A 27,475-nucleotide genomic window follows, 5' to 3' on the forward strand; every position below is an offset into this window, starting at 1 on the left:
GACAAATAAAGAGATAACAAGTCCCATTGGTGCTTTCACAACTCGAGCATCAGAACCGCGGGCCAGGTTGCACCAGTCTAATCCCTCCCGCCGAAGTTGCTGACTCAGTAGATTCCGTTCCCGTTGGACTATCTCGGCCACCGCGCTCCCATAATCGTACACTCTCATCTTGATCTTCCTGGCCGCCAGATAGTGGGTATCGTTTCGAGGCGTTGCTTCTTTGACTTCCAGCAGGTGAACCAGACACAGTTGGAAGTGAAGGAACAGGTGGTAGTGGACCGCCGTCCTCCCAGTTGGCAGAGCGGGCAGAATCAGTGACGCTGGGGAAGCTCAGCAGAGTGCCGCTCTGTGGGCTGTCCCCAGCGCTTACCTGTCCACCACCCTCATTGAATATGTCACGCGAGTCCATCCGCCTTGCAGGTGGCATTCTGGGGACCGCAGTTGAGGGTGCACTTTGAGTAGAGTTTTCGGAAGAGTATGCCTCAGGTAATGAAAGCGTTTGGTGTCGTAGTGGGACAGAATCGTCAACATCAGCCAACAGAAGGTCCTTGCTTCCAGCAGCGCCAATACCCGCGACGCCCGAAGTTGGTTCTGTATCCGCTCTTGTCCGTGGTGGGTAGCCTGAGTGATCTGGTAATGGACCAGGGGAAACGGCAGGAGAGTCAAAAGCTGGCCGATTCGTGTGAATTGCGTGTTCGTCCCGTCGGGGAGTGCCCGGACCGGTTGGGTGGTATTGGTGAATAACATCTTCAGCGCCAAATTTGATTGTTGTCCGTTTTTGAACACCAACACCTGTCGCTGTGCTATCGCTCCTGGTGCTACGGTTTTCTAGATCAAGAGAGGGCATTGGAGCATCGTAGAGTTGGTGTCGCTGAATGCTGTCAGGCCCCAATCGCGGATTAGTCGAGTTGGCGCGGGTTCTATCATATGGAGCCATCGCGCCAGGTGGTCGACTGGCAACAGAAGACTGTGACATGCGACGGGCGCTTCGGGCACGGATAATGCTGCCAACTGTTCCAAAACTACCACGCAGGGCATCCATCCCGGGGTCTTCAACTCCCAACATACTCTGCATTGTTGTTATGATCGGAGTTTGTGATGGATAGATGGTCAGCGAACCTTTTCCTCCATCGCCTCAGTCTGGCTACGAGCTGCCTGCAGAAGGATAGTACTTCTTCGGTCCAGCTTCTTGGACAGTTCTTCAGGATCAACTTTAGACATTTGCAGGATCGTTATTCCAACGCAAATGACCAAGAAGCCCATGACGAGGGTAATGATAGCTGCTGGTGATGCGGATAGACCTTTGAACAGGACGATTGTCGTTACAATAGAGAAAAACGTGACTGTGCTATGGCTCAGAAACAAATGTTGGAGCGACATAACCAGTCACTTACAAATGACGTAGTATGTGGGCGTTACTAAAAGGAAAATGGATCAGTCAAAGGTCATACATATCACAGAGGAATTTTCCACACCCATTGCTGCGAAAAAATGAGAATTTGCTCAAACCCAAAAGGGGGGCTCGTACCGGTATTGAATAGCGCGAGCGCAACATTGAGGTAGTACACCTCCGTTATGAGAGTAACCGCAACAAAGCCGATTAGGAAGTACATGAACCAATGTTTGAATTGGTTATCGCCGCCAGCAGTGGTGACTATGGCAGCGCCTAGACCAGTTGTAACGCTGACACTGATTCCTCCAATCATACTGCACACAAAGATATACCAAAGCATGCTCTTCTTGCCCCATTTCGGTGCAGCGTAGAATATGATAACGAGGGAGGCGGTGATGAGGATTCCAGCGTAGACCAGAAACCCGACCGAAAGGAAGAGCTTCTGGAATTCAGTGATCTGGCCAACGGTGGCTTCAGAAGGACCGTTGAGAGCGATGATAACTGAGCCGAGGATACAAAGGGTACAGCCGAGCCAGCCGAAGAACGTGAGCTTCTCTTTGAGGAATATTGAGGAGAGAATGGCGCAAACAACAACAGACAAGGCGCCCAGGGGAGTGACAACGATGGCTTCGACAAACGCATACGCTGGGAAAAGGTTAGACCCATCGGGGTTATTGTGGCGATGACGGTCGGGCATGCGCGCCGTCGCAAGCGTGGGCTACTCACCCGCAAAATTACACAGTTCACCAACAATCATCACTGGAAAGCGATTAGCAAAGGCGGGGTAGATAGTGTTCAACTCACTTATCATTCCGGTCCACCACAATGGCTTTAATGTCCGTAGTCAGTGACTAGACACGATGGTGAGGACTCTACCACTCACCGACTTGAGATAAGCAACACCCTCTCCAGCCGTGCGTCCAGCTTGTGCACTCAGAAGCCCCTTCTTCTTGAAGACAAAACTCGACCCAATCAATAATCCAGAGCATATGGCGAGCAGCACCTAGAGGTGCGCGAGTTTTAGACAGGAATGTATAGGGAAGACGAAACAGTGCATACGCCGACTATCTGTAGAAAGGAAGGTTAGCAATGACACCATAAATCAAGTGGAGCAGACGGACCTTGAGGTTCCCGCCACCAACGCTTAAGCCATGGCCTCCTGACGCGCTAGGACTTAGTGAGGAATCTGGCGCTGTGGCCCGGGGTACGGGCATTTGGAAGGGAGGAAGGAGGGGAGGTACAAGGCGGATAGGAAGAAGGTGTCGTTTGTAGATCGTCACAAGTTGTCGCGATGCCATTCACGGTTTCGCCATCAATCCAAATTTCGCCTCCACCTGGATGTGCCACCCGAAAAAAAATCAACCCACTCAGGCTACACAATGTTGTCTTTCAACCCCCCTACTTATTTTACGAAACCGGGCCCCCGAGCTTGTGTGATTATTTGGGACTAGCAACTCCAGTGCCGGCCATCATACGCCCATCTCCAAGGAACATACCAACTATCTTCTAGCTGCTGAACCCCCACTACGCTCATCTTGATTGCATTGCCAGTCACTCACGCCACAACACACTCAGCGCTGTGTTTTATTCTTTCTATAGACTTCTAACAACTTTCAAGCTTTGGCAGACATCCAACTCTAGCGCTCAACGCTACAAAACTTATAAACGTGACTTGATCTCGTTGACCTGTCTCGCCACCACTCCAGCAGCAGTTTCAACTTTCGCCCGATCTCTTTCCTTCACCTTGGCCAACCAGCCTCGACAACGATCTGGATGCCATCGAAGCAGAGCCTGCCGGACGCGTTCCTTCCTGCTCTGGCCCACCGAATGAAGTGGTGACAGCAAGAATGCCTCCACATCTTTTCCAATAATGTCGTCGGTCGTCTTCAATGTGTGCCCCAGTGGCAACGGCCACGGAATTTCAGCAAACGCCAACTTCCCAGCCTCTGCCTTATCCACATTTTCCCACCCACTCTCATATCGTTTCCATCCCTCCCGGACCGCTCGATCCCGCTGAATACCGATATTCTCCGAGTCCAAGCGTTGTCGGATCCGTGAATCGACCCGCCTCCTGACATCGTCGATTCGTTCGGTTTTAATCCATCGCACATTCTCCCCAATGCTGTACAGGGAGACAACATCCTCCCATGGTCGTCGGTATTTCGGCATTTCCCGGTCTGAACAAAGTCGTTGCTGGTCACAGACCCAGGTGTTGATTCGCGAGGCAGACGAGGTCGCGATTTGTCTGTCGACCCATGCGCCAGTGTCAGCTAGTCGCGTATGCCTGTTGACACTTCTGTGCCGCTCTGGCTTTGGGTTGGGTGTCACAATGACTCGAGGAGGGGCAGCCATGGAGGAGAGTTACTGGTGAACGGCCCTCCTTCTTCCCGCTTTAAATACTTGGGAGGCAACTCCGCTCATTGAAGCCGCGTGTTTGAGACATGTCGCACTCGCAGTCCCACACACCCACACCACGTGCCCGGTTCAAGTGCGAATACAAGGTTCTATTGGACTACTTTACTACTGCTACTGGTATGCGAAAAGAGACGGTCCTAGATAATTGTGACAATACATATTAAACATGCATAAATTTCCTAGTTAGATACGATGCAGTGACACAGCAGAACGACCTGACTAAGCATATCAGCACCCGAAACAGACAAACGATCGAGAGCACACCCACAAGTAAGACAGCAGAGACATTAGATACGGCCTGGTTCAGGATGACCGACCTGAAGGAAGGCAAGCACCGCAGGTATAGAGCTATTTTGTCGACACTGCAATTGCAACTCTTCCCACGACCACACCGGTCCATCGTGGCGAGAGGGAGGCTCGGGCTCCTCTTGCTCGTCCAACTCTGCCTCATTCTGGCCTGGTCCTTGCTGGTGATACAGCCGACTCCTTGACTTAGACCGAACATGGTAAGCCGGTTTATTCACCGGGTGTTCCATGTCCGGAAAACGGAAAGTGCCACCATTCAGAGGCCGCGGCGAGGAAGGGTTTGAGTTGAGTCGCTGCAAGGCAGAGCGAATGGCCGCCGGAGATGCGCCAGTAGTAGTTTGTGAACCCATCAATTTCTGCTGCAACGTTTTGAATGCGATAATTTCCGTGGCCCGGTGGAATCTCGAAGTCCCATGGGACGCCGAAGCGGAAGATATCGACGAGGAAGCACTATCAATGTGTCGTTTCAATGCTCCCACCCATTCATGGCGAATGACAGGATCGTTCATACTGAACATATACCGCCGCTTGACCCCGTTGTGGTTGAGGAAAGCAATCTCGAAAGTATTCCGCATGAAGGCGCGTTCGATGACCAACGAGCTGCTCAACGGCAGTCCTGAATATCTGACTGCATTCGGTCCGGAGCGACACATGATCATCGTCTTCGCACCGAGAGACTGACCCGTCACACGAAAAGACGCTTCTGAAGACCGCGCAAACGTCAGAACCGGCGGGTCAAACTCCAAGTCCTGGCCAAAGAGCTGAATGGTGAAATTGGGGTCAGGTTGCGAAATGCGGAGAACGATAGGTTCTGATTGGACTCGATAGGTTAGACGAGGTGGAAGCGGTCGCTTGAGCATGATTTGAGCATCCCCTGAGACAGTGGGGGCTCGGGCTTGAGAGAGGCGCTCTTCTCTAATCGAGGAAAATATATCGTCTAATAACTCGTCAGGCACTAGATGTCGAGGATCATACTGTCGAAAAGCGTTGCCAAAATCCCTTCCAGAAATGCCCCGCTTGGAAGGACCAGTAGGGCCTGGCTCTTGCGCTATGCCGCCATGCAAGAAGTCGTTGAGTTGGACAAGTGCGCGCACCAGACGAATGGCAAGGTCTTTGTCAAAAGCCACGATTTTGGCATTCGCCTCATACCAGCGGCTAGCAAACGAGTCAAGAAGGTAATCAAGCGGATTGGCGTTGTATGGCGTCCTTGCTGGAATGTTGACAGAAAGCAGGAATGCACGTAATGCCCTGTCGACCCGGACACCCACAAATCGGAAGCTATCGACATAAGCCTTGAGCACCACCTTCGACGTCCGGCGAGATAAGTAGTCTCCCAATCGTGCTTTATCCAAATCAAGCGTTTTGAAAAGCACTTGACCGAGTATGAGTGGATCATCTGGTGTAGCCGACTTTGACAGCAACGTCGTGATCGCGTGGTCTGGGTCCTTGCTGAACTGGTGAACGAAAGTGCGAATGAGAGGTGTGCGTGGGGCGACAAAATAGTTGGTCGTTTTCGGCGGGACATCATTACGGTCGGCATTGAACCGGAGCTGACTCATCAGCACAACATTCTTGACTAGGTACCGGCGCTCAGTGTACTTGCGGCCCGTCATGTGTGGATTGTACGACTCGATGATGTTGTCCTGATCCATGACGATGGGTTTTGCGATGACCAGAATATCACTGAACAAGAATAGATTGCGGTCTTTCACGGTATTGGCATTGACGACCTGAAGAGCCTCAGAGGAAAGGACAAGTTTCCGCGGCGGTTCATCGATGACTGAAGCCCACATCGGACTCCGCGATCCACGAGCCAAGTTTTCTTCCAGTCGCTCGAGCACAAACGAACCCTGCGGTCCAGAGCCGTTTAGATTGTTCACTGAATAATGGGACGAGGTTGTTGAAGAGGACTCGGACGTAGAAGGAGCAGGGTAGTCGCTTAACGAGGAGGAGAGATCAGGTGTGGGTGAAAGCGGGTCTGGAGGTGATGGCAAAGCGGATGGCGGCTCGGAGTGTTGCTCTTCAGAGAACGACATAATCTTTGACAACGGCAGCCTGTTATCCACATCCGGCGGTATCCTTGGTGGTGGGCTGACAGCCATTCCTCTAACCGTTGGTCCTTCACTGGGTGTGACATCAACATCTTCCCAATCCTTTCCTAGTCCCAATGAACTGTCTTTCCGCATGATGAGATCAGACAACGATGGCTTTTTGCTCGCGGGGGAGAGCCTGCCAATTTCGGATGTCGGAGTAGCTGAAGATGAGGCTGTTTGCGAGGATTTTTTCCGGCTATTCAGCCATTGTTTCACACCAGGCAACGTCATTGGAAGCTTCGATCCAGACGACGAGGTTGGTGAAACTGGTGGAATGGTAAAGTACTCGATATTAGCTGGTGACGACGGAGTCGCAGATCCAGGAGGAGAAGCATAGCGGTCCAATAACCGTGTGTCAGAAGCTTGATGAGAAAGTTTACGCTCTCGGCTGAGATCTGGAGTTTGCGATGGAGTATACGACGTCGCGGAAGTTTGAGCAGGGTCAGTTTCGTAACCGCTGTACAAGGTCGAGATGTCTGGCGTTGAGGCTGATGGATTAAGTACGCCCTTTGCCCTATTTCGTTGTTCCTCTAATTTTTTCATGCCTGGGAAAGGGAAAAGCTTCGCGTTCTGATATTTGGTCATGTCCACAGATGTTGCCATCGGAAAAGGTGATACAGCAGGCGACAGTGAAATCACAGAGCCCGACGCGGAGGGCGATTGAGGCGGTACAATTGATATACTTTCGCCTTTGGTTAGGCTGGCCCCGCTCTCGCGACTTACACTGGAATCAGTGTTATGACGGTCACGTGTTGCGATACTGTTTGTGCGTGAGCGCCTTCCGGAGGCCGAACCAGAACGGATCGTGGCTTTAATTTTGTCCCATGTGCTCGTGGAGCCTGAATCCCAATTCCGCTTGTCTGTCTCCCACTCAAACTCTATATTTAGAGGCGAGCGAGAGGCAGCAGAAAGTCGCGCAGGATATGTTTGGGGGGAGGTTGAGTCATCACTGGCTGTCCGAACCATAGAAGGGCCATGGGAGAGTGCAGTTACAGAAGAAGGCGAGGGAGGAACCTGGGCGGGAACAAGTTCTGGCGATGTTTCGGACTCGATCACAACGCCTTTGCCCTGGAAGGAACTTGAATTGCGCGGGGACGTGTCATCGTAGGCCTCATTGGACGAAGGTGGCCGGTGATCGTATTCGTCCTCATCTTCTTCAACTAATTGGTCTTCATCTCGGTCGTCGTCGTCATCAATGGGCATCCGAATTTCGGGCACTTGAAAGTGTCAACCAACAGGTGAACGAAAATAAGTCGATTAACGCACCTGGTGAAGCTACCCAGCTAATTTCTCGATCCACATTATAAGACTCGGCAGGATACAAGAACTCCTCTTCGTCATCATCTTCCCGTGCTTGTTTCTCTTGCAATGGAATGTTGAAGGGGCTAGAACGCGGGGGATAGTCAGGTGTCGGACGCCGCGAAGAGTCTTTATTGTGAAAGTCGTGATAGTTATTGAGCGGAACGGGTGCAGGCCGCTCTTCTTCCTCGTCTTCAACAACAACACTTCTCCGTCTTGGTCGTTCTGACTCAGCTGGGCTGGCACGAGCGGAGGACGGATATGGTATTCCAGGAGGAACAACAGGCGGTGGTGGGGTGGGTTCTTGTCGCGGACTAGCAGCTCGACTGAGTGATAGTATGGTTTGAATGGGGAGATCTGTCGAGATGGGCAGCGGAGTGTGAGGAACAATTGGCGTGTTTGGCGATGTAGACAAGGGTTCCGAATCTGACATCGGTGCAGCATTATTTGCACTCGCTGAACCACGTCTTGACCTCCTCCTTCGACGTCTGGGAGTCGGGGACGGTGATGACGCTGGGACTGGAATCTCTTCACCACTGGGAGGTTCTCCTTCAGATTCCTTTGGCGCGATTCGACCCTTGAGTTGGCTGAGCATAAATTCTCGAACAGCGGTTCTCTCTCCACCCGAAACAGTGTTGTTGCGACCCAGTTTTTGAGGCAATGGTGGGGTCGCTGGCGGTGGAGTGGGATCATAAGCCTCCTGCCCGCCGGTGAGTTTATGCATGGCCATAATGCGGCTGGCTGAAGAGCTGCCAACACTATTGGACCTGAAAAGTCCACGTTGAAGGTCTTCTAGTGAAGGGAGAGGATTATTGGGAGTCTGTGGTCTTGTCCCTGGCATGGTTGGGGTTGGAGAGCGCATCAACAACGTTGTGAGTGTTGTGGGTGCTTCATCTTGCGATGAGTCGCTGGGGATAATGGGGCTTGGCGCTGGGGATAGTGCAGCCCTGGCTTTTGCCTTGAGGTCTTTCGAGCCTCTAGACCGGGTGCGCGAGCGAGAGCGACGTTTTGGGCGGGTTATTGTAACATCTTCTTCGACGGTCGCTGGTGGTGGTGGCTCTGGAGAGGGTGTATCGACTTCGTCCTTGTGTTCGTCGTCGGTGTTGGCCCTTTCTCCTTCGCTCATTGCTTCTGGATGCATTGGCGGTCTCCGCCCATCTTTCATTCGCGGTAGAGAGGCAGCTCGCTTTAATTTTGCAACGGCTAAAGACCTCACTTCCCTTTGCTCGGAAGGCTCCATCGCAGGCGGGCCCTAAGCTAGGGTTAGCAGGGAAGAGACAGAAGTTGGAAAATCTGACCAAGGCCACAAGGGTGGGCAGAGTGTAGTTAGTTGGTGCCTCGAGGCGGAAACAAACTTGTTGATGGGTCAAAGCTCTAATCGGAAGACAGGCCCCAAACATGCACACAACTACTTAATTTACGCCCTCCACCTTCTTCTGCTCGTAAATAGGTCTGGCCGTTCTCCACGACGGTCTTTCTAGTTCAAATCCCTCTGTGATGCTCGCATACGTATTCCCTCCCATGCGGGCAATCGCTTTCAGCTTATCAGGCATCACACTTTGGCCTTGTGGGTCCAAGACGGATGGATGAACATGGGCGTATTTGACTAGGCCTAACATGAGGGCGCTAGTAGTAACCTCGGAATCGGGGTGGGCTAGGTCCTTGTAAAAATACAGCTTGGCAGGGTGGTCAACTAGATGAAATCGCGGAGGAAATGAGTAAAATATCCCTACTTCACATTCCAGGCTGACTGCACTCTCTGCCACACATGCCGGCTTCACGAATTTACTTGACAACGGCGTCAAACCAGCGAGGATCCATTCGTCTACTGGTGGAGGTGCCTCGACGGAAGTAGCGTTTGCGGCAGCAGCAAAAGCTTCGCTGATGATGTTGACCGTGAACTGACGCGTGTCTAGAATGTTGTCGCGCGTATTCTTGGGTCGCTTCTGTGATAAGCTGAAAGAGATGTTGATGAGTGGTGGAGAGTGCCCAACCTATTTCAAGGTATGAAGACAGAGCCACGTTGGCGGACGATGAGGTACTGCACGATTGAGAAGTAGCTGAAAGGCGCCAAATTACGCGTTCCGTCGGCAGAGACGCTGGATACCAGGGCAATGGGACGCGGTACAACACTCGATGTCAAGAGGGAGTATGTTTCTTTGGGCCCCATGGTTGCAAAGTCAAAGGTCTTGCGAGGCAAGCTGAGATCGAATGTCGGGGACTTGTCGCCATATTTCCATGCTGGCTGAGCAGACTGCCGGAGAAAATTGCGGACGGTGTTGGTCGGACGAAACAGCATGACTTCATGAACCCGTGACCAATCGTGTTTCGGAAGCAACAAATTGGCAGCTAAATCCAGTGATGCGTCCGTTCGTTCCTCCACGACTACTTCGTTCTCTTCCACGTTGTACCGTGTACCCGATGCAAAGGAGAAACCACCGCCAGACCTCCGAGCAGCCAGAGCCGCATTCCCACTCTCACTCTCACTCTCATTCGGTTTTTTCGCCAAGCCACTCGCATGGAACTGATTCAGCAGAGCGGATCATGGCCGCTTTTCGTGGTGCTGGCGACAGAGGGAGTCAAATAACACTTGTTGGCTTGTTTGCCAACATTGGCGAGTCTTATTTTCGAGGTCTTACTCCTACTAAAACGCGTTGTGAACAGGTCTTACTGCTATTAAAGGCGCAGCCGGATACCTCACTCATTCTGCAGCCTTGATTGCGGACGCTGGTCATTCTGCTAGCGGTAAGTCGGAGACACGTGGCCCGCCATTTACCTGACTTGTCCATAAGATCTCGTTGGCGATTTGGTTACACTCGCTTGCTGGCGAATAAGTCGCAGACCGCCAACAAACGCGTTCCCATATGGGTTCGCAAAATTTGAAACCTTGGGCACCACAACAGTGAGCATCTTCCTCATTGCTGGCGCTGCTGGGCTAGGACTGCATTCATACCACTTGCTCCTCCACTCCCTCGTCGACACCTCACAATCTCTGCCCACCGGACCCCTCCAAGAGGCCCTAACAAATATAACTTCTATTGCACCAGCTCTCCATACCCATGGCCACGCCCATTCCCACTCGCATGGTGTCGATCCCAATGCCCTCTGGTTCGCTGCACTCGGGATCCTCTCCAAGGAATGGCTGTATCGCATAACCAAATCCGTCGCCCAGCAGGAGAACAGTTCTGTTCTGCTCGCAAACGCCTACCATCACCGCAGTGACTCGTATGGTAGTATGGTCGCCTTTTGTGCCATTCTGGGGAATTGGTGGTGGCCTGCTCTTCCACTAGACCCTATAGGAGGTACACTTATCATCATTATTTTTGTTTCGCTTCACTGAGCTGTTCTGACAGGTCTACTTGTTTCGCTCATCATCCTCCAAAATGGTGCCTCCCTTCTGTTTGGTGCCTGGGGAGACATAACCGATGCCGGAATACCGCCTAGCACACGAAATGCAATTAACGACGCCTTAACACCACTGCTGGCCTCTTCGCATTCATCTGAAAGCTCCCCATCTCTGCTTGGACTGCGCCATATCCGCGGCCGTCGCGCTGGCTCCCTGATTTTTGTTGACTTGACTGCTGAAGTTCCCAAGTCTCTTAGTGTGGATGCCGCCATTGCCCTCGAAGAGCAGATGACTCAAACCTTGAAAGCTGCGCGAAAGGAAGTCGGCGAGTTGAGGGTCAGGTTCCACGTGGTCGACCAGTGATGTATTTTATTCGCTTTTTATGCGTGCTCCCAACGTGCTCCGGATTGTAGCCTTATAGTCAGAATATAGTATTACAAAGCATTAGATACACTAAATTGGGGGAAATGGCTTTCATTGGGTTATCGTCGCTGCATTTGTAGATTGTCATGAGTTGGTGGAAAGTCGTGGTCTTCATCATCGCGGGAAAGCAAGCCATGACCCTCTTCACCATTCCCTCGACTCTTGGTAGTGGGCGTCGGGGTGGCGCTGAGTGGGTGCTGATGGTGGTCAATGTCCTCATCTTGACCTTCGTCGTCCTCGTCATCACTGGCATCGCCAATGCCCCACAACACTTCCTGCTCATTCCCAACGACCACATCTCCTTGTTCGGCGCTCGCAAGATCCGGCGCCAGTCCAGCTTTTTTCCGTTGCCGCATTCGTGGCAACCCAGAAGACCCCAATGGGACTGATGAATGCGCAGAAAGGGGACCCGGCTCGGGTTTCTTGTGGGTCAAGAGGACCACACCCGAGATCAGGACAAAGATGGAGAGAAAAATCAGGAAGAGTGTCCACGATTGGTACGAGTCGACGTTGTCGTTGAATATCTAACCGGCACATGAGAATAAGTTGCAATATGAAGGAGCTCACCAATGAGTTCAACCACCTAGAGGTAGTCAGTACGGAGGGGAACTAATGAAGGGGCGCGTACCCAGCTGCCGTGTACACTCCATAGAAGACGGGTACAACCAAGGTAGAGTCATAGATTTGGAGCCCTCGGTTCAAGCATATTATCTGGGTGACCGCAGTCGCCGCAAGGAGTAAAATAGTGAAGATAGGCGCAGCATGTCCCAGCTGATTCCCCGAATTTTCATGACTGAGAGAGCCTGAGATAAGTTGAACGCTTGGACTATGAGCGCAAATAAAGGGGGTAGCAATTCGTTGCATACGTTGCTTTGGAAAACACCAGACAGCCGCCAGCGAGCCCTCCTCCACAGCACGACCAGCCAATTCCCAGAGTCCATGCAATTGTCGTGTCATCTGAACAAAAGTTGGTAAAAATGACTGAAAGTAAGTAATTGACCTTTGGGACCCGTCCACCACTCGAGCCATTCTGAAAGCATACCCATGCCTAACTCCCAGAGGCCCAACACGGTTTGCCACGCTCTCACGACCACATTGCGACCTCGTGAAATCTGGTGTCGCTTAGATGGTCGTGGATCAGCATCAAGCTCAGAGCGTGCGGCAAGGAGGGCATCAAGTTTGTAGGTGGCGATGAGTAGGACGATGAGGGCCAAAGACATCCTGGAAAACTGTGGAAATTTTGAGGTAGCGTTAGAGGGAGTCTTACTCACATGAAGAAATAGCCCAGCCATGGTCCTCGCCTCCACAGACGCGTCAAATGATCAACGTCCGTTTCGGTCCCGAGACCACTGTTAATGGAGCCAAAAGCAACGATGCCGATGACCCCGAGGACGACAACGATGGTTCCCTACATTTCATCAACGCCAACAACCACGTCGGATGACAACATACGTAGATATCAGCGCTGGTAACTTGAGTACCAATCAAGAAGCGAGCGAATAGGAAGTTGAATATGAGAGAAGACGAGCCCAGCGGTGCAACTGAGAGCGAAACGCGTTTGTTTGGGTGTGTGCTACCAATTGGCAACATAACGACGTACCGTATTCGGCTCTCATGTACTCCAGCGCTAGCGTCGAGCCTAACACTTGGCTAAGACTAGCCAAAGAATGAGTGTTGAACCCGATGATGAACACACAGACGCACATGTAAAGCCCCATGCCCAGGATGCTCAGTGGCTGAAATCGACTTCGTTGCGCTTTGGGGATACCTTTGCTCCGCAGATGAGCAAGTTTCGTTAATGTCAGGCCGCCAGCATTCGCAATACTGGCGGTCAAGACGATAGAAAGTCCAATAAGGAAGGCCACAACAGGACTTCCGTGTCGGACATGGCCATGAGCAGCTGGAGGGGTGTCAGACATAGAAGGGCGACGCCGTCTCAGCTTCTATGTGTTGTGCGTCGTAAAAAGAAAGAAGAGGTTGATGACGCTATGGTCACCTGCTTACCACCGAAAAGTTGGGCAAAGTCAGTGCGGGATACAAAATGAGTAATACATTGTCTGTTCTTGGTAGTAAATGCAACAATGAAAGCGATTAATGACACAGCAGTTTCCTTCTAAAACTTCCAATCCGGGTCGACCTCTAAAGCCCACGGAACTAAGACTATTTGAATCATTTGAATTAGGCGACGAATGAGCACTTACACTTGACCATCAAGGTTTTACTGAACAGCTTCTCTACTGGGACGTCGTGGATTTTGCACCAGGCAGCCGTGATGCTGTTTAGATGGTCAGTATTCAGTTGAGCATCAGTAAAAGCCAAGTCACCGTGGGTCTAAGTAGTTGATCTTACTGTGGAGAGAGAGCATCAGTGAGTACTAAAGGAACCCAGGTGGATGCTGACCTGGTACCAAGAGCAATTTCTTTGCCCTCGTTCCGGTCAATCATCTGGAGCTTGGCGTCTCGGATTTTATCAGCTAGTTTGTCGATAGCTTCTTCGATTTTCTCCACAGGCTTTGACCGTTTGAGCTCCGCCTTTTGGGTACCTCGCTCTTTTGCCAATTCTTCAAAGTCCTCTTCAATATCCTTGATCCGCTGTTGAAGTATCTTTTGGTCTTGAGCCTCTTCTCCCGCTTCGACCAACTTATCATTCTCTTTCGCAAACTTTTTCTCGGCCTTTTCTATCTCCTTCGCCTTTGTCGCCTCCTCATGGGACACGATCCACTCATCATCGATGTCCGACTCGTCTTCCTTGTACTTGGCGTCCTTTTTGTATGCTTTGTCCAGGCCAAACAGAACATGCCGAAGCTTCATTCGGTCGTACTTGAGCCCCCGAACCTGTGACAGTTCAGGTAGGGTTACTCACTACCAAGTTTCGTACCTTGTCCATGACTTTCTCCATTGACTGCTCGTGAGTCTTGGGAGCAGCCCTTCGATGGTTACAGAGAATGGCCACCTCCCGATTAGCTTTGTTGTACGCATTGAGTTTTTCTTGGAGGCTGGCGTTCTCGAGTAGATTCTCGTCCAACAGTCTCTGAAAAGTTGAGGAAGCGTTGAAAGTACGAAATACTTTGGCCGTAAGGCCTTTCATCTCTGACTGCAAATGCTTATTCAAACCCGTTGTCTGTTCAATGCTGTCAACGCCTGACGTGGTCTGGGGAGTGCACATACGTTGACACGGTCGAAGATGTCATCTTGTTCGCCTTTGTTCTCCTTGAATATCCTGATGTTCTTGAAGATTTGAGGTTCGACCGCGACCCGATTGTAGTAGCGAATAGAATCCTTTCCCAAAAAATCGAAGATAAGGAAATTGGGCGCCTCAAGAGTAACGTGCTGACAGCGCAAAGAACAACAACCAACAGTGTCGGCCTCATCGTCTCCCTTCTCGTTTCCTGCACGCAATGCGAGCCTGTCGATGAGATACATCGCTGTAGCACGCTGGCGATCGGCCATAACTTTGGACTTGAGGTCAGCATTATAGTTTTGGCGGATGCGATCGACATGTTTCTGCGACCAGAGTCAGTACATTTACCGCCCAAGACGACACGCCATTCAGCCTTACTTTCAGTTCTCGTGCCTTTTCGAACTTTTGCATGTCGCTCTGACCCTTCAGTGAACTGCCTGCAGCCAGGAAGACATATTTGTGATTCCCATTGACGTTCTCTGTCCATGTTGCCAACCAGGTCACCGTGTTATCATGAATAATGTTTTTCCATTTGCCAGGCATATTGGGGACGGGAATGGTCGCGTTTTCGCCGATATTAATGGTGATGTCCTCAGGTCGAACACGATGCTTTATTGAGGTATGAATAAGGATCTTGGCAGAAACCAAATATTCGTACCTTCAGGGCCCCCTTTCGTGGATGCTCACCGCGGCCTCTGAACAGACTTGGCGGTTCCACGCGGAAATTTCCCACCTTTTCTTTGCGACCATCCAACAGACAAGTGGTGTATTTGAGCTCCATCTCGTCCTTGGCCTTCTTGATCTCTTTCTTCTCAGCAGCAGTCATGGCCTTTCGTTTGGCTTTCTCGGCTTCCAAATGCTCAAAGATAGGTCGGAAATCACACAAGTCGAAACGAGTGATTTTCGTGCCATCAAGCTAGACCAAACTTGTAGCTCGGTCGACTTATTAGAACAAATGACGCACTGGTGGATGGCTCTTCAAAACGCCTTTGAAATCATCGAAAAAGTTCTCGTTGAACCTCTCATCTTGCGCGTGATCTGTCTCGAGGCAAGCGGCGTAAAAGCCAGCTACCTCTTCTGAAGCAGGAGGCAAATCCACCGCTTTCCCTATGAAACTGTCAGATTCATTATAGGCAGCCCAAGTTTGAGTACCATTGTACTTCATCTTGACATCAGCAGGCAAAGGCTCATATGGAGGAGGGAAAATGACGCCGTGGTGCTCAAGAGTTTGCCATTTCACAGTTCCATCTCCCTGGTCGACGTCCCACCAGCGATAAATATCCTCTTCTTCCACTTTTTCCTTTTTCTTTGCTTTGCCCTTTACCGGAGAACCGGCCTGCGAGTTGGGAGGCCCATCGGCTGAATCGGGTTTTACACGCGCTTTCTTGGTAGTTGGCTTTTTCGCCAGAGGTTTGTCGTCGTCCTCAGACTCCGCATCACTCTCCTTCTTAACCTTGCGGCTACGAGCAGGAGCTGGTTTCTTGGTCGGTGGTTTGTCGGCCTCAGACTCCGCATCACTCTCCTTTTTAACCTTGCGCTTGCGAGCAGGAGTCGGTTTCTTCGCAAGTGGTTCGTCATCAGAATCCTCCTCCTGCTTGACTTTCTTTTTGACTGGCTTGCCTCGAGCCTTACTCCCAGTCGCCCGCTTTCGCCTAGGAGCTTCTTGTTCGCTGTCACTGCTCTCCACAGTGGCTTTAGCTTTGCCCTTGCGTTTCCCGTTGATGGCAGAAGTTGGAACAGTAGTGGCTTCTACAGCACCAGGCATCGGAATAGCTGCTGCAATAGGGCGTTTTGAGGGGGACGACGCGAGAGGCGTGTCATCCTCGCTCGAGTCAGAAGACGATTCCGCATATACCGGCTTCTTGCGTTTGACACCTCTGCGAGTAGGCTAGAAAAAAAATGAAGTTTCTGTCTGAAATTTTGAGCAAGAATGCACACCTGGGGCGTCTCCTCATCCTCGCTCATGGGGGAAACGTGTCCATTACCATTGGCATGGCCATTTACTGCCACTGCAGCAAGAGGCTTATCGTCGTCAGAGTCAGTTCCGCTCATAGCATGAGCTGGAGAGTGAAAAAAGAGTGGAGGACCCTAGCAGCAAGACTGGCGGGGGACTTGGTCGTACGTTGGATGGGTGACAGTCACGTCGTGACGCGACGTCAGTCGACTTGCTCAATCCCTACCACGAACGACCGTGCCGGGGTTTTAAACGACTCGTACGACTACATGTCTATGTTTCTTTCTCTCTGAAAAATTATAGGGATATGCAGAATACACCATTTCGTGATCCCTGGGCAAAACGGGAAGCCTGGCGCAAACATCCCGTCTTCTCCAACCGCGCCATGTTCAGTAACTTATTTCCTGGCCTCGGAATTGCCATAGTCGCGTTTTCCGCCTACGTTCTGGTTGATAACATCTACCTGAGCTCCCGGAAGCCATCCGCCGTCTCGGACCATTAGGTACTTACCCCGTGTTTTCTGTTTGGCCGCAATTGCTAACTCGGAGGAGAGTAGTGGACAATCATTAGAACACAATGATCTTGTTCGCTGTCGTTGCGATCTCAATTCCTCCAAGCCGAAAGTGTAATAGAATAAGCAACCCTGCTACCAATCGAGACAATGCATGCTCTTGCCAACATGAACTCGAGCTGATGTCCGTGAAATTCTCCTGCTTCCTGTCAGTCTCAACGCATTGGACCTTGCCCCGAATAACAACCTTATTCAACCTTCATCTGTTGCGACTGCTTGAAATATTCTGGTTCAGTCGTTGTCTCAGGTTTACTGCGCTGCTAATAGCCAATGATGTTATCCATGTTGCCAGGAATTGTTCGAGCCACCTCGACCACAGGCCTTGAGACTTTCTGAACCCGCACTCTTCTCCTGGTCATTTGCATGCCATATTCCGAAGCTATAGTTTCAGACACCTGCAGCAATAAGCTTTCTGCGCATGTTAATCGAGTCCGCCCGGTCTTCGCTTCCTTGTTTTATCTCATCCATACAAGGGGCGTTCCTTCCACATCGTCTCGACAGTGCAGTTTCAGAGATGACGAGCATTCGGCCTTCGGTGGGGTATAAAGGCCACTGAGTTGGCCTATTTGCCCCAGCTCCGAGTCTTCGAGGTTTTCTATTTTCTTGCCCCAAAATGCGCCCTTCTACTCTCATCATTGTCGCCTTTATTTCCTTGGTTCACGCTGCTTTTATCGTGAGCTATCACGCTAGGCATTCGTTCTGCGATCGATGTGCAATCTTTTAGCCAAAGCTTGGTTCTACTCCTCTTGAATACCTCCCCAGCGTAAACTTGCCGACCAATGTGCAACAGGCCAAGACTGGTCCTGTAAGTCCTGTTCTCTCTACCTACGTATATGGGAAACTTACGATCGATCTAGAACGCTACTCCGCCGTCATGGCGTCGCACCAAGTCTGCACTTGCCATTGAGTATGTCGTCGGTCCTGTTCCCACCACTAGCTCCATGAACGACGCCCCCGAATGGCGAGCTCATTTGCTGGATGCACCAGTCGCATAATATATTCTTTTTTTGCACCCCTCCACGATTTATTTAATCATTACCGGTTCATCAATGGAATAACGGTCACGTGAGGAGCCTAAAAGATTTCCATGACGCGTCGTGAACTTCCAGACAGATATAGCGCAACATGATCGATTCAAGAGCCTCGTAGATAGCGCTTATAAATGGGGTTATCCGTCTCCTCGACATACGGATACCCCAACTGGACGAGAAAGCGTTCAAATGCCTCAGAGTCTACAGGTGGGACCTGCACTCCCGCAAGTACTTTCCCTAAATCTGGAGTAAAGGTCAGGAGAGTGAAGAATTCGTGTTGCGATGACCAACCGGCACCATGATTCCTATAGTGGAACATGGAAATGTTCCAATCTTGGCGCAGTCCCAGAAGAAATTTACGGAGAGCCCCTGGTCGCTCTGGAAATTCTGTTGAAAGATTGGCGGGCTGTTATAATAGCACAAAAACAGCCTACCGAAACGGAGAACACGTTCATTCGACACTGTTTGTGACCCCCCAATCATGTAACGAGCGTGGCTTTTAGCCATCTCGTTGTCGCTGATGTCGAATCCGACCATATCTTCTGCAGCCAGTGCTTTTAGTAAGGCCTCAACCTCCGTTGCACGATCATTGGTCTCTAGTTTTAGTGACATGAAAACGTGGGCTCTATCGGGAGAGCTGTTAGAGTTGAACCGGTAGATGAATTCGGTGACAGATCTAGGGTGAATGACGGAGTGTAATGCTACAAAGCTAATGACCATCAGTGTGAAAGCAGCCCAAGAAAAGAAAACTCACGTTCCTGGTCGCTCAGGAATGTCAACACTCAGTAATGCTTCTCTGCCTTCTCCGAGTTCTGCACGCTCCGCCACAAAACGTAGACGGTCAAAGTTCATGTTTGCGCCGCTCACAACGGCTACAAACTTCTTGTTTGCACCAATAAGATTGCTTTGTATGATATGATGCTTGAGCCCTGCTAGTGACAAGGCACCAGACGGTTCCGTTATGGACCGTGTTTCTGGTTTAAATCAGTCAGCATTCCGGAGGAAGAAGAGAGAAAGCGGACCATCGAATATGTCCTTGATTGCGGCGCAGAGTTCATCGTTATCGACCTCTACGACGCCATCCAATAGCTTTTGACATATCCGAAATGGCTCTTCGCCCACGAGTTTGACGGCAGTGCCGTCTGCAAACGGACCAACTTCGGGGAGGGTAACGCGTTCGCCCTTTTCGAGACTTCGAGCCATTGCATCAGCATCGATTGTCTCGCAACCCCAGACCTGTGTTTTTGGATTTCCGATGCGCTTGACGTATTCAGCAATGCCTGCGACAAGGCCGCCACCGCCAACCGCGGCAAACACGCCATCTAAGGAATCAGCGTTGGGCATTTGCTTTAAGATTTCCATCCCAATCGTCCCTTGCCCAGCGATAACTAAAGGATCGTCATAAGGGGGGACAAAAGTGAGGCCATGGGCAGCTGCGAGCCGAGCACATTCCTCCTTGGCTTCGTCGAAATCAACACCATGAGAAACAACTTTTGCGCCAAGACGGATGACATTTTTGACTTTTATCGAAGGAGTCCCAACAGGCATGACGATGGTACAAGGAATATTGAGACGGGCTCCAGAGAGAGCGACACCCTGGGCGTGGTTGCCTTTGAGTTGTTGGTGGGGAATAGAGTGATCGAGCGAGTGTTTACGCACCAGCACTACAAGTTATAACGCCCTTCCAGCGCTCATCATCTGGGAGACTGGCCATGAAGTTGTAGGCACCGCGAATCTTGAACGAAAATACATCATGAAGATCCTCCCGTTTCAGCCAGATCTCATTGCCCAACTTCGTCGACAGATTCTTTGCGTGGACTAGTGGGGTCTCTTTTATGACCTCGTAGACTTTGGAGGTTAGGATCAGACGTAAATAGTCCGGCTCGGTGGAGGTCATTGGTGGTGTGGTTCGAATGAACTAGATGGGTGAGTCTATTCAAGACCTCTACAGGCTCTGGCAAGGGTTACACACGGTCGGCTCTGTTTATCCGCAATGAAGGATTCGATAAAAACAGGCTTGGGGTCAATGGTGCCGGTGAAAGTTGGTCAGAGGCATAACAAGAGGTTGTCACACACACTTGCTCTCCCTCGCTTTTTACCCAAGTGTTCGCGATGAGCCCCCCTTCACCTACTTCCCGTCGCCGTTCGAAGCCATTCCCTTCTCCACCAGTAATGTCCAAGTCTCCCGACTCGGACCGGCCCCCACCTCGAGGAAAGCGAATGAAGCAAGAAGACATTGACCCCACCGTCGATACCCAAGACCCTTCCATTGTATCCTCCACCAGCTCGACTTCCAATGGACGTGCATCCACCAGCTCAACCTTAAAGGCTCCAAAGCGAAAGACCAAGGAAAAAAATCCGCCTCGTTCCGACCCAGCCGACGATTCTGTGGTATGTTGTGAGCAACGACTTTCCTGAGGCTGATTTTGCCACAGGCGCAACCAGAAGATGAAGACAATGGAGGAGTTACGCGTTGTATTTGTGGAAGTGAGTGTTGCCCAACTTGGTGTGTGTGTGTGATGCTGACGAGCGTGATAAGGGGAGGACGATCCTGACGCGGGGGAATTCATGGTCCAATGCGAGACATGCAAGGTCTGGCAACATGGGCTTTGCATGGGTTACGACTCGGAATCTCAGCTTCATGACGATGACTATTATTGCGAGCAATGTCGTCCCGAACTCCATACAGAGTCTCTCAGGTGCGTTGATTACCCATTCACTATTCTGCTCAAATCTAACCAAGAAAAGCAGAAAATCTCGAAGGAGACCGCGCCACTCGTCTGCCAATGGTCAACGCCAATCGCGGTCCCATTCTCCCTCCCTGCTCAAACAACCCTCAAAGCGGCGCAATACCATGAACAGCCGAGACGCTGCCTTTGACGAGAATATCAAGGAAATCCTTGAAACAACAGCTGCTGAAGCGAATGCGGCAGGCCAAGAACCCACTGTTGAGTTGGAAGCTGATGGACCACCGAATCGCAAAAAGCGCAAACGAAACGAAGAAGAGGCGTGAGTTTCATTGGCAAGCTTTCCTTTTATTGTACTGATGAATATAGACCACCCAAAAAACGCACCAGATCAGCCTCCAGCGCATCCGAGCAACGGGTGGCCTCAGTAGCCCCTCGAGAAGAATCACCTCCACCGCCACCGCCACCCAAAGCCGCCAATAAATCTGGGGCTCGACGAAGGGGTGGTGGCCGAAAGATAGTCGACGGAGAGCAAGGTTAGTTGTCATCGTCACAGTTTGTCACTGTGCTGACATAGACATACAGCTGTTCCCGCACCGCCGAAACGTGGCGGCGCTCGTGCCAAGGGTAGCAAACGCGCTGCTGCACCACCAGTTTCCGTCACAAACGGCCATTCAGCATCAAACAATACGGCTTATCGCAACTCACATGCTTACGCTGTCTCGCAACAACAAATGCATACCTCCTGGAATCTTCCGGATTATCTTTCACACCTTGAACCGATCCTCCCCTCTGGCGTCCCACAACAACCCCAAGTCATCAGTGGGGGCCCTTCAGCCTCCGCTAGTCGCGGGGAAAGCGAAGAACGACAAGAGGTTTTGAAGGTCAAATGGCCGAGCAAACGGATGAGTGTCGGTGACATGAATAAACGTGTCAGAGCTCTTGTGGAGTGGGTGGGAAGAGAGCAGGCCAGCGCATCGGAACGTAATAAACGACGACAAGCGTTAGAAGCTGCTTTGCAGGAAGAGCTAGCCAGAGACATCGCAATCCGAGCGGAAAATCCGGATGAAGACATACCAGAGCTCGTCATTCCCAAATGCGAGGACAGACAGGCTATATTCGCGGTGAAGCAAATGGAGGGGTTAATGGAGGATCTTATTAGGTTCCAGGAGGCTTATTGATGCTATTGTAGTTTTTTTTTTGACTCTCTTGTGTAGGTGTACCAGAGTATCTGTATTTTATAATCTGCCTCTTCTCCTTCCAAAATTGGGTGTGACGCACATCAAATGGCCTTGCCGCCAGACTTTGACGACGAGGATGTGACCACGTTAAATGGGAACCACGTCGAAGACGAAGAAGACCTTCCAGGCGACTACTCTACGCACCTGGAGAATATTTTGGGCGGAGAAAACGACAACACTGACCAAGATGAATCCGACGATGAAGCATTCGTTTACGCGGGAGATGATGCGCCAGACACTTCCTTTGCATATCGAGACCAACTTAGGGATGCTTTGGGCTCGGACCATGATCCAGAAGAAGAGGAAGTACACGAGGTCGAAAGGTCGCTGATCATTCACAATGACGAAGAAGATGAACCACTTGTGCGTCCTGAATTCTGTGTCAGTATTCCTAATTAATTACTCTAGGACTATGTCCCTTCTACTTCAGTCTCCTCCGCAGGACTATTAACGCCACCGCGGGTTGATTCGCCTAGTTTCGCAAATTCACCGTCAAGACCTCTTGCACGGCCATTTCTACATCCAAATGTTTCCCGTTTACGCTCCTACACACCTGGCTCCCGACCAGTCTCATCCGCAAGTATAGGATCCGTTGGCTCTCATTTCTTCGACGCGTCACCTTCCCCTTCCCATTTCTCTGCCATTTCCCGCGTGTCCTCCCCATCCAACCTTCATACCCCAACTTCGAGCGACATATTCATGTCACGGCCAGGAAAAACAAAAGAACGCGAAGTTTTTCGATGGGCCCAGCTGCGGAATATCACGCTCCATATGTATCCACCCAAAGCAACAGGCAAGGCCTCTTCGCTTCTAGGGCCGCCCTCACTAGGAACTCCTACTGTCCTTGCGGCAAACGGCCTTATATGCATTGGAACGGACAGCGGCATGGTTTGTGTCTACGATTTCAAACAATCGCTCAAGTGCGTTTGCGGGAACGAAGCAACTGGTATGTGGATTTCCGTGTCTGTTTCCAAAATCTCACCTTTAATTCATGGTAGGTAAAACCATCGGCGCAGTCACTGCTCTTGCCCTCTCGCACGACCACACCTATGTTGCCTCTGGCCATAGCTCTGGACATATCCAATTATTCGATCTCAAAACACCCACTGTGCCTGCACGAACCGTTGCCCCAACAACACTTGCTGTTGTTGGCTCTGGCCGACAAGAAGGCCACCTTCGGGGTTCCCGCATCGTCAGCATTGGATTCGTTGCTGGACGACACACCGCGTTGGTCTCCGCAGATGAGCATGGTCTAGCCTTCTACCATAGTCTTGGAAAAGTGCTATTCGTAGAAGCATCCGACATATTACGCATCCTGGGAAAATATCCTGATAGTCAGTCCTCTGACAATACCCCTGCCGCTTCTCGTCGTGGCCGAAAAACACGTTATACCCTGTTGGCAATGATGCCATTACCACTGGGAGTCGCAGTTCACCCGACCGACTCTTACAATCTTGTTGCACTGCTGACGCCGACGAAACTTGTGGTAGTTGGACTAAAACCCACCCCAAAAACATGGTTCAAATGCTCACTCGATACTACCTCGGCCAAGTCAAGGTTAAAAGGCACGCTTGCGTGGTTTCCTAGCAGTAACAATGCGGGTTTGGCCAATGGTGTCTCTTCAAAGCCATCCCCCGAATCGAATTCTCCCATTCTCGCATATGCATGGGGCAACACAATGCATCTGATTCGGGTTTCAGAGATGAGATCAAAACAGCTCGTCCGCAACTCCCGGACGGGGAAAACAAATGAGGTAGAGGTTGGTCGCATTCGATACGAGGTAGCAGGGAAATGGGTGGCTCCAGAAGACATACTCGCGCTTCAGTGGTTAAATGCCAATGTGGGTTCGTTTGCTTTCGATATGCAGAAGCTACAGAGAGATGAATTGATACTTTTTTAGCAAGTGGTCATTTTAGGCACAACAACACTGAATGTGTATGACATTCGGCAGTCAAAGCTCGTCGAGGATGTCCCCTTCGATGGTCTTAGTCTCGTTTCGTCCACTCTTGGCGCCACTGTCAATGGCTCAATCGCCTACGCCGACTCAGTTGGTGATGTGGCTCACAGTATCCGAGTGTACAAAGGCAAGATATTCTTATTGGTGAGCTATGTTCCCAGTTGCCTTCGAGCATAAGCTGAGTCCTCTTAGGGTAGAGAATCCGTTCAAGCCGGTACTTTATTAACATGGGCTGATCGAATATTGGCGTTTGTCGAAGACGGCGACTTTTTGAGCGCTATTGATCTTGCGCGTTCATATTATGTTGGAGACGCTCCCGGAAACTCCAATGGACTTCCGGATGATCTCCAAGCGCGTAAAGACGTTGTCGGTCAAAAAATGCGAGACCTGATGACCGCGTCGTCCCGTTACGCGTTTTCTGAAGATCGCATGACCGATGACACCCACGTGACCTCTGATGGCCGCGGCGTCGATCGAAGTGCACTGTTTGAAGGCCTTGTTGCCTCCTGCGCACGAGCATGCATCGTCCTCGACGACTTTGATTTCTTATTCGAGGATCTCTTCCAACAATACGAGGACGCTGGAATTACTCGAATATTTCTGCTGCAACTGGAGACATTCGTGCTATCAAGTGAAATTCGACTCGTACCCCCTCGCATAACGCAACGATTAGTCGCTTTGCACGACCGAGATGGACGTCCAGACCTCGTTGAACGCGTCATATGGCATATTGACCCTAGCTGTCTGGATATTAATCAGGCGATCCATCTCTGCGAAACCCACCATCTCTACGATGCACTTATCTACGTCCACACACGTGCTCTCCGGGATTACGTTGCCCCTATTGTTGCTTTACTCGGTCTGATCCGTCGCGTTCAGCAGTACCGGAAGGCCAATCCCGAACCTCTACCAGAAGGTCACCCAATGGAATCGATGATTCTCGACGCATACAAAATATACCCTTACCTGGCAAACTGTCTTTCGGGCTTGTCTTATCCGAGCGAGGAGCCTCTTCCTGATGAAGAAGCTCAGCAAGCTAAAAAGGATGTCTACACCTTTCTGTTCTTTGGTCGTTCCAGTATGTGGCCCCCGGGCCAAGGTGGTACGCTTGTTTTGACCTGCGACGAGGAGGGCGCCGTGGAACCGACGTATCCATATGCCCGCTTATTACTCCGCTTCGATGCCGAGTCGTTCTTACACTCGGTTGATATTGCGTTCGAGGACTCATATCTGAACGATGACAAGGGCATCAGTCGTCTGGTGATCGTTCGCATCCTCCTCGAAATCGTATCATCAGGAAATCTTCACCCGTCTGACGTCAGTTTTACCAACATATTTGTCGCTCGCAATGTCCCCAAGTACCCTCAATTCCTCCAAGCGTTGCAACCGAGCTTATTGCACGGGATTCTCCTCCGCCTTGCAGAAGATCCTGACTTGGAGACTCGTGAGGATAGACAGCTTGCTGCTGAATATCTACTCTCCGTTTACAACCCTCACGAAAGTGATCGCATCGTTAACTTGTTTGAGTCAGCAGGTTTTTATCGAATCCTCCGAACTTGGTACAGACAAGAGCATCAATGGGTCCCGTTACTCTCGACTTACTTCGACGACCGTGATCTGTTGCCGACTGAGGTATTCCGCAACGTCGAGGATGTTCTTGACAACTCATCGAAGACAAACAATGGGACGCTTCCCCCGGAAATCACGGCCACCATCGCGGCCGCTCTGCAACAGCTCCTGGACATCAGCCTGACTAGTACTGCCAGCTTAATAGACAAGTATGCACCAGATCTCCACGAGGTTGCCTTGAATGGGTTTGGAGAAGAGGGTGACCGAGAGCGATTCGTATACCTGCGGCACCTTCTCGGTCCACCGGCTGCCTCGGAGGACGATCAACACTCCAGCGGGCCTTCGCTAAAGCCGCCAAAAGCTCTACGGCAGTTGTATGTATCATTGCAATGCCGGTATAATCCACGAGAAGTCACACAAGTTCTGCAATACTTTCCCACGGATCTCCTGGATTGGCCAGAAGTTATCGAGTTGTGCGAGAAGAATGAAGTCTACGAGGCTGCCGTATGGGCATTGAACCATCGCGAAAATCCACGCGAAGCACTGGCCAAAGCCGACTCTTTTGAGAAACAGTTGACTCTGCGACTTGTCGAGGCCTTCTCGAGTGACGCTACAAGACCCACTCTACGAAACGATATCGAGGCTCTACAAGCCTTAGGGCAAGTCGGCGTGGACATCTGCTTGGAGCGTTCGCAAGGCGTGTCAGCGACAGAGGTACCGCTAGAAGATATTTGGTTCCAGCTCCTCAACAGTCAAATCAATAGCGTGCAAAGCGTTTCGGCATGTGCTGCTGACCTACCTTCTGGCCAAAACAAGCTACTCGACGACACGCTTTCTGCCTTGAGATTCCTTGTCCAGAGTACTTTTGGCGCTCTGGTGTCGATCAGCTCAACACGAGCTGTGTCATTCCCTCGATTATTCAAGCGACTCGTAACCTCAGCGACAGATGCATCAACCGGAGCCCAATACACTGAGTTTCGTACCATTCTCGCCGGTATGCTCGAGTCGTATCGATCTGACGGTGATATGTTGGCAATTTCCAAGAAGCTAGTCGACCGAGATTTGTTTGACACGATTGCTGAGGCAACAAGAGAACGGGCTCGGGGTTGGGCACCAGTTGGCTTCAACTGTGTAGTATGCGGGAAGCTGCTGCATGGTGGAGAGGGTGTCACCGAGATAATAGTTTCACGGACAGGCAGGATTTACCATATGTCGTGTGCATAATTTTAGCCATTTCTGATGACGAGTCTATTACGTAAGCCGAGTTTCCTTTCCCTCCACATCCACGACTTCAGTGGTGGTTGGCCGGTCCTGCTCTGAGAGTCATGTCGGCGCAACTGGAGGGCTCTGCAGTTGCCTCAGACTCGCTCCCTGCCAGCTCGACAAGCTCTCCAACAAACGAATTTACGGCAGCCTCCAATTATTTTGTTGCGTTCCTGATAGCCTTCATCTTATTTCTGTGCGACCTCTTCATTTGCCTCGGAAATATCTAACCCAAGTATCAGATTTGTCTTTCTCTCGCTTGGCCTACTCGCTCGAAGAAGGAGATTACGGATGATGCGCGACTTTGCGCTTTACGGACCTGACGATGCAAACCAAATACCGCAAACGGAACCTGAGATGTGGGAACCTCGCTACCTTGACGCCTCGAAACCGAGATGGAGCAATGTAATGGTGCGTGAGCGCGTTTTGGATGTGTGTGTTTGATGCTCAAGCTGTTATTGTTAGCCCCTTTCAGCCTCGTATATTCGACGAGAAGTAGTCGAGGAAATCGAGAAGACGGACAGCGAGCAGCAAATACCGCGTCGTCGCTGGCCAAATCCTCTTCCAGCGTCCTTATTGGGAAGAAAACTCTCAGATGACCGGAGACGGAAAACGAACGTTACCGAAGGCCTTTCTCTCGCTGTTATGATCGCTATGCCCCAGCCCGAGAGCACAGAGCCTGTTTATGACATTGGATCACTTCGAATACCCTGGAAGGAAGATGTATGACTAGTGTGTACGCTAACA

The 27,475-nt window shown here is 51.0% G+C and overlaps 10 protein-coding genes across 10 annotated transcripts; 4 read left to right on the forward strand and 6 right to left on the reverse strand.

Moving 5' to 3' along the window:
- Nucleotides 1–49: 49 nt before the first annotated feature.
- MIND_00076300 (DUF803-domain-containing protein) lies at nucleotides 50–2,607 on the reverse strand (the record flags this gene model as incomplete). Its single annotated transcript, XM_037357722.1, has 10 exons — nucleotides 50–1,069; nucleotides 1,120–1,343; nucleotides 1,395–1,418; nucleotides 1,476–1,481; nucleotides 1,529–2,038; nucleotides 2,120–2,152; nucleotides 2,198–2,222; nucleotides 2,277–2,396; nucleotides 2,453–2,461; nucleotides 2,515–2,607. The coding sequence occupies 10 exons, from the start codon at nucleotides 2,605–2,607 to the stop codon at nucleotides 50–52; spliced, it is 2,064 nt and encodes a 687-aa protein (XP_037225632.1).
- Nucleotides 2,608–3,052: 445 nt separating this feature from the next.
- On the reverse strand, nucleotides 3,053–3,745 carry MIND_00076400 (uncharacterized protein; the record flags this gene model as incomplete). Its single annotated transcript, XM_037357723.1, has 1 exon — nucleotides 3,053–3,745. One exon carries the CDS (start codon nucleotides 3,743–3,745, stop codon nucleotides 3,053–3,055), a length of 693 nt encoding a protein of 230 aa, XP_037225633.1.
- A 350-nt stretch (nucleotides 3,746–4,095) lies between these two features.
- MIND_00076500 (SEC7 domain-containing protein) lies at nucleotides 4,096–9,805 on the reverse strand (the record flags this gene model as incomplete). The annotated part of the gene is made up of 4 exons (XM_037357724.1): nucleotides 4,096–7,424; nucleotides 7,474–8,758; nucleotides 8,928–9,500; nucleotides 9,539–9,805. The coding sequence occupies 4 exons, from the start codon at nucleotides 9,803–9,805 to the stop codon at nucleotides 4,096–4,098; spliced, it is 5,454 nt and encodes a 1,817-aa protein (XP_037225634.1).
- A 122-nt stretch (nucleotides 9,806–9,927) lies between these two features.
- On the forward strand, nucleotides 9,928–11,215 carry MIND_00076600 (Cation efflux family; the record flags this gene model as incomplete). Its single annotated transcript, XM_037357725.1, has 4 exons — nucleotides 9,928–10,138; nucleotides 10,171–10,251; nucleotides 10,299–10,808; nucleotides 10,860–11,215. The coding sequence occupies 4 exons, from the start codon at nucleotides 9,928–9,930 to the stop codon at nucleotides 11,213–11,215; spliced, it is 1,158 nt and encodes a 385-aa protein (XP_037225635.1).
- A 119-nt stretch (nucleotides 11,216–11,334) lies between these two features.
- On the reverse strand, nucleotides 11,335–13,194 carry MIND_00076700 (uncharacterized protein; the record flags this gene model as incomplete). The annotated part of the gene is made up of 9 exons (XM_037357726.1): nucleotides 11,335–11,799; nucleotides 11,843–11,858; nucleotides 11,904–12,095; nucleotides 12,142–12,232; nucleotides 12,276–12,496; nucleotides 12,547–12,683; nucleotides 12,728–12,816; nucleotides 12,876–12,931; nucleotides 12,980–13,194. The coding sequence occupies 9 exons, from the start codon at nucleotides 13,192–13,194 to the stop codon at nucleotides 11,335–11,337; spliced, it is 1,482 nt and encodes a 493-aa protein (XP_037225636.1).
- A 194-nt stretch (nucleotides 13,195–13,388) lies between these two features.
- Nucleotides 13,389–16,507, reverse strand: MIND_00076800 (DNA topoisomerase I; the record flags this gene model as incomplete). The annotated part of the gene is made up of 11 exons (XM_037357727.1): nucleotides 13,389–13,429; nucleotides 13,477–13,550; nucleotides 13,600–13,623; nucleotides 13,676–14,109; nucleotides 14,153–14,395; nucleotides 14,443–14,778; nucleotides 14,834–15,064; nucleotides 15,114–15,371; nucleotides 15,420–15,562; nucleotides 15,608–16,343; nucleotides 16,394–16,507. 11 exons carry the CDS (start codon nucleotides 16,505–16,507, stop codon nucleotides 13,389–13,391), a joined length of 2,634 nt encoding a protein of 877 aa, XP_037225637.1.
- Nucleotides 16,508–16,582: 75 nt separating this feature from the next.
- MIND_00076900 (NADH-ubiquinone oxidoreductase B12 subunit) lies at nucleotides 16,583–16,911 on the forward strand (the record flags this gene model as incomplete). The annotated part of the gene is made up of 2 exons (XM_037357728.1): nucleotides 16,583–16,668; nucleotides 16,713–16,911. The coding sequence occupies 2 exons, from the start codon at nucleotides 16,583–16,585 to the stop codon at nucleotides 16,909–16,911; spliced, it is 285 nt and encodes a 94-aa protein (XP_037225638.1).
- A 1,203-nt stretch (nucleotides 16,912–18,114) lies between these two features.
- MIND_00077000 (Threonine dehydratase) lies at nucleotides 18,115–19,908 on the reverse strand (the record flags this gene model as incomplete). Its single annotated transcript, XM_037357729.1, has 6 exons — nucleotides 18,115–18,254; nucleotides 18,303–18,398; nucleotides 18,446–18,720; nucleotides 18,766–18,985; nucleotides 19,034–19,621; nucleotides 19,671–19,908. 6 exons carry the CDS (start codon nucleotides 19,906–19,908, stop codon nucleotides 18,115–18,117), a joined length of 1,557 nt encoding a protein of 518 aa, XP_037225639.1.
- Nucleotides 19,909–20,123: 215 nt separating this feature from the next.
- On the forward strand, nucleotides 20,124–21,879 carry MIND_00077100 (Histone deacetylase complex subunit CTI6; the record flags this gene model as incomplete). The annotated part of the gene is made up of 6 exons (XM_037357730.1): nucleotides 20,124–20,402; nucleotides 20,447–20,498; nucleotides 20,551–20,710; nucleotides 20,763–21,020; nucleotides 21,068–21,234; nucleotides 21,284–21,879. 6 exons carry the CDS (start codon nucleotides 20,124–20,126, stop codon nucleotides 21,877–21,879), a joined length of 1,512 nt encoding a protein of 503 aa, XP_037225640.1.
- A 105-nt stretch (nucleotides 21,880–21,984) lies between these two features.
- MIND_00077200 (Lateendosome to vacuole transport-family protein) lies at nucleotides 21,985–27,457 on the forward strand (the record flags this gene model as incomplete). The annotated part of the gene is made up of 8 exons (XM_037357731.1): nucleotides 21,985–22,302; nucleotides 22,348–22,885; nucleotides 22,938–23,779; nucleotides 23,840–24,040; nucleotides 24,089–26,681; nucleotides 26,726–26,924; nucleotides 26,971–27,139; nucleotides 27,194–27,457. The coding sequence occupies 8 exons, from the start codon at nucleotides 21,985–21,987 to the stop codon at nucleotides 27,455–27,457; spliced, it is 5,124 nt and encodes a 1,707-aa protein (XP_037225641.1).
- Between the last annotated feature and the right edge of the window lie 18 nt (nucleotides 27,458–27,475).

Source organism: Mycena indigotica (genome assembly GCF_014461135.1).
Source record: "Mycena indigotica strain 171206Taipei chromosome Unknown Mind.scaff0001, whole genome shotgun sequence".
NCBI classification, from domain to species: Eukaryota; Fungi; Basidiomycota; class Agaricomycetes; order Agaricales; family Mycenaceae; genus Mycena; species Mycena indigotica.